The following is a 5,000-nucleotide window of genomic DNA, read 5'->3' on the forward strand; positions in this document are numbered from 1 at the left end:
GACATCGAGACCGAGACCGAGCCAGAGGAAGTGTTGGCTCTCGAGGCTGGGGGTTCGTCCTGCTCCCTGTCCTCGGTGTCTGCCTCCCTCTCGGACCGGAGTGTGTCCACTGATCACATCGAGGAGGTGAAGAGCGACATCCCCTTCGCTGGTGAGTGTTGCTTCCTCTCACTCACTCCTTTTCCTTCTCGTTTTTCCTTGTCCTCTTCCGCCTTCTCATCTTTCCCTACCTCTTCCTTGCTTCGTTTTTTTTTTTTTTTTTTTTTTTTTTACATTTTTTATTCAATCGATGTACTCTTAATTATTTTCTTTTATTTCCTCCTCCTCCTCCTCCTCCTCCTCCTCCTCCTCCTCCTCCTCCTCCTCCTCCTCCTCCTCCTCCTCCTCCAAGGCACATTTAGCTACTACATCATCAGTCATGTCACCTTTTTCTGACTTGGTGACCTAAGATACCATGTGTGTGTGTGTGTGTGTGTGTGTGTGTGTGTGTGTGTGTGTGTGTGTGTGTGTGTGTGTAAGTATTATTTGGTGCAGGGATGGTGTGGTAGAGGTGGGGTTGGTGGTAGTGGTAGAGGTGGTTGTGGTGAGCAAGGGATGGTGATGACTCATGAACGTGTAGCGATAGTGCACATGGTGTTACATTTAGTGTCAGGGAATGGTGTTGTGATAGTGAATGATTTGGTGTGTGTCACGTATTAGTTCAATGCAGCAATGCGTGGTGAGTTATGATGAGGGATATAATGATGTGGTGATGGTGGTGGTGGTGGTGGTGGTGGTGGTGGTACGGTGTAGTGATGAGGCATTGGTATGGTGGAAGGGCTGTGGCATATGGTGAGGTATATTGCGTGGTGATGTGACGGTGTGGTGACAGTTGGCGTGATGTGACAAGTGTGGCGTTAGATGATGACCTTCACTCTATACTGACCGCTGACATAAAGTGAGTGCCATTCTGTGTGTGTGTGTGTGTGTGTGTGTGTGTGTGTGTGTGTGTGTGTGTGTGTGTGTTACTTTCATTCGTAACTATTGCCACCGTCGCCTTCCCACGTACAATGACTCACATCCCTAAACTTGCATAATGAATACTGATGACATCACTTTCTTGCCCCGCGGAGGTCGAATCAAACTGTAGAGTGTAGAGGCTGTAGTAGTAGTAGTAGTAGTAGTAGTAGTAGTAGTAGTAGTAGTAGTTGTGCTTGGCTCAAGTTACGAGATGCTACTACTACTAATGCCGCTGCTGTTACTGCTGCTGCTGCTACTGCTGCTGCTACTGCTACTGCTACTGCTACTGCTACTGCTACTGCTATTGCTATTGCTATTGCTATTGCTACTGCTACTGCTACTGCTACTACTACTACTACTACTACTACTACTACTACTACTACTACTACTACTATGGCCCTCAACAAGAGCCACCAATTTTACTACAAAAACTAACACCATCAACTACCACCGCAACGATGCTAAAAATGCCTATACAAGACTAAAGAGCAGCGGGACTGGAATTGGGTGGTGGGGTGCGTGGTGACAGCGGAGTGAGTATTAGGAATGAAGGGCCACGCTGCGGCAGTCTGCATACACCATCAGCGGCACTAATGAATTATACAAACAGTGGAGTCATTGGCCAGGCAGCGAGAGCAAGTTAGTGAGTGAATGTTGTTAGTCCAAGGCCACGTGCACGGCTCGCTCAGCTGACGGGGACAATTCTAAGGTTCGTATGCATTTTGAAACGCTTTGCTTTGTCACTACGACTATTGTCAAAGGCCACATGTGTGATTTTCTGTGTTTCATAAGTGTTTCTCCTGTTATTGATGTTGAACCTTTAAAAACTCCTGTCACGATATCACCCGGGATTCTGAAATGATTAAACTGGATTTTCATCATTGTTTGTCCTGATAGTGATGTTGAATTCTGGTTAATCTGTCCAGAACCATGAAAACGCTCCTCAAAACCCTTGTAACCTCAATTAGTGTAAAGCCTTTTGAAAGTAATGAAGGTGCTGCGCTAAAGTGTTTCAAAATATGGACCTGGCAGTAGTGGGAATGTGTGTGTGTGTGTGTGTGTGTGTGTGTGTGTGTGTGTGTGTGTGTGCTTTTGGACATGAGAGAACAAACACATTCCTCCAGTCATCCCCTAACCTCATTCCTCTGTCCTCTCCCTTCCTCCTCCTCCTCCTCCTCCTCCTCCTCCTCCTCCTCCTCCTCCTCCTCCTCCTCCTCCTCCTCCTCCTCCTCCTCCTCCTCCTCCTCCTCCCTTCACCCAAATTTCTGTAGTTGGTGTATTTATTTATCTTGATTAAATTCCAACTTCTGTGTATTTTATTTTTAACTCGTTTTTCTTCGCTCTTCCCCCTATTTTCGTTCATACTTACGTCACACTAAGGAGAAAGAGTGTGGTGGGGCAGTGTGACGCATCCCCGCTTAGAGAGAGAGAGAGAGAGAGAGAGAGAGAGAGAGAGAGAGAGAGAGAGAGAGAGAGAGAGAGAAAGTTGAATCGAGAAACCTCCTAATAATACGAACAAAATAAATGACAGTAATAAGAAATAACATTATAACACCAGAAGAACTTTTTAGATAGTAGCAAAACTAAAACGACAACGGGAGAAAAATATTGGAGAGAAAAAAAAGAGCTAAAGAAAATATAGGGAGGGAGGTGAAAAAAAGGGAGGCCAAACGAGAGAGGGAAGGAAAGAAACGTGTAGAAGACTTGACAGTAAGGAGGTATTAGGCGGAGAGGAGAGACGTAGTGACGGAGGAAGAAAACCAGAGACACAGGGGAGATATGAAGGCCAGAGAGAGAGAGAGAGAGAGAGAGAGAGAGAGAGAGAGAGAGAGAGAGAGAGAGAGAGAGAGAGAGAGAGAGAGAGAGAGAGAGAGGTAAAACGAAGAGAAGGAGGAGGACAAGCTGATAAGGATGTGAAAGGAACAAGGAGAAAAAGAAAGAATGGATTATAAAGTGGATGATAAGAAAATTGTTATGTGGGAGATGGGAGAAGAGATAAAGGAAAAATAAGAGGGAGAAAATAGAGAAAAGTAAATGAAAGAGGTTAGGAAGAGGCAGAGAAGCAGGAATAAGGGGGAAGGAAGGTGAATAAAAAAGGTAAACTAGAAAAAGAGAGGAAAGGAGAAAGATTGGCAGTGTTTTGGAAAAGACAGTGTGATTTTTTCTTCTCTTCTCTGTTATGTCTTCCATCCCTCTTTCCCATCTCCCTTCCCTCTTCTCTTCCAACCCCCCTCCCCCAAGCTCTCTCGCTACCTGTCAAGTCCACCTGCCCTACAAACCTCCCCACGTGCTTCCTTCCCACCTTTACCTTCCCTTTCCGCGTAACCCGTTTTTACCTTTCCTCTTGTCTTGTATAATTTTCCCACGTCCATCTCCTCAGCCTTTTCTCTCCCTTTGTTTTTCCTTCTATTTTATTTCCTTGTCCTTTCTTTTTATATCACTTTTTTTTTATTACGTTCTCTTACCTTCTCTCTCTCTCTCTCTCTCTCTCTCTCTCTCTCTCTCTCTCTCTCTCTCTCTCTCTCTCTCTCTCTCTCGCTCTCGCGGTGGCTTGGTTGGCAGAAGACAGACGTGGTATTGTGTTTGTGTGTAACAAGTTGAGATGAGGCATTACTGAAAAAATTAGATCAGTGTTTTGATTTTTTTTTTCCTCATCATCTACTTTAACTACCATCGTTAGATTTCTTCTTCTTCTTCTTCTTCTTCTTCTTCTTCTTCTTCTTCTTGTTCTTCTTGTTCTTCTTCTTCTTCTCCTCCTCCTCCGCCTCCTCCTCCTCCTCCTCCTCCTCCTCCTCCTCCTCCTCCTCCTCCTCCTCCTCCGTTTTCTTCTTCTTTTTCTTTTTCTTCTTGTTCTTGTTCTTCTTTTCTTTTCTTCTTTTCTTTTCTTTTCTTTTCTTTTCTTTTCTTTTCTTCTTCTTCTTCTTCTTCTTCTTCTTCTTCTTCTTCTTCTTCTTCTTCTTCTTTTCCTCCTCCTCCTCCTCCTCCTCCTCCTCCTCCTCCTCCTCTCCCTGTGTTCAGCATAGCGGCAGTTCTGGGAGAATGAAGAGAAGTATTTCATCCACGACCGACTTTTGTTCCTTCTAGGAATGAGAATATTCTGGGGGATAATTTTTCCTTTGTAATTTTCCAAGAAAAATCAATGAAACGACTTAATTGCAAACAGCGACGGGATGAGGAGAATTGTGTGTGTGTGTGTGTGTGTGTGTGTGTGTGTGTGTGTGTGTGTGTGTGTGTGTGTGTGTGTGTGTGTGTGTGTGTGTGTGTGTGTGTTGGGTCAGTGGGTCGGTGGGTGTATGGTTGAGCGGGTAAGTGTGCTTGTGTGTACATGTATACAGTCTGTGTGTGCTGAATATTTTCGCTTCAAATTGAGATAAACACAGCGAATTAGGACACAAAACAGCACTGAATTTAAACCCTTAATTTGGCCACTACGAGATTAGAGACACGGGCGAGACAGCGGTCAGTGGACAGCGAGTTAGATGCTCCTGTCTCCGCCACACTTTTCCTTAATTCTTCAACTGCAATAATTTTCCTTTGAGTTTATTACAGTGGTCAGGAGTGAGTTTAAGGTTCGATCTTTGGGGCACCACTGACGAGAACATGACTAATAGAGTAGTTAGAATATTGTAATGCTTGTAGTTCTATATTTTTGTTCAGTACGAGTAATACAGAGTCATTCAGATAGCAGGTATCGTTCAATCATCAGCTGGGAAAGGGTTTTAAAGAAACGGTAATTCTTTCGAGAAAAAGATAGAAAGCTTTACTATTTTGTTCAAGCTTGTTTTAACAAGTTCTTATTTTTTCTTACTTAAGAAAATAAATTATCGTTCACTCTTTGTAAAGCTTTACTTACTTAGCTGAAGGAAAAACTGTAATTTCTCTTCAGTAAAAAAAGAAAGGTGGAAATTTTTGCTTTTCTACTCCCACGCACTTTATAAACCTTTATTTTCTTACCTACTTGGAAGGCGACAAAAATTTCACTCTCTGCAACACTGTCCCTG

General features: G+C 43.7%; 1 protein-coding gene across 12 annotated transcripts in view; it reads left to right on the top strand.

Moving 5' to 3' along the window:
- The window catches only part of LOC123505842 (ankyrin repeat and SAM domain-containing protein 1A-like), an 86,255-nt gene that overhangs the window by 63,436 nt on the left and 17,819 nt on the right, over positions 1-5,000 (top strand). For all 12 annotated transcript variants that reach the window (XM_045257607.1, XM_045257608.1, XM_045257611.1 and 9 more), the window contains one exon: positions 1-151. This exon is cut by the window's left edge and continues 21 nt beyond it. In XM_045257607.1, the coding sequence (XP_045113542.1) occupies positions 1-151 (151 nt within the window). The remainder of the gene's footprint in view (positions 152-5,000) is intronic.

This window comes from Portunus trituberculatus, chromosome 18 (assembly GCF_017591435.1).
Source record: "Portunus trituberculatus isolate SZX2019 chromosome 18, ASM1759143v1, whole genome shotgun sequence".
Taxonomy (NCBI): Eukaryota; Metazoa; Arthropoda; class Malacostraca; order Decapoda; family Portunidae; genus Portunus; species Portunus trituberculatus.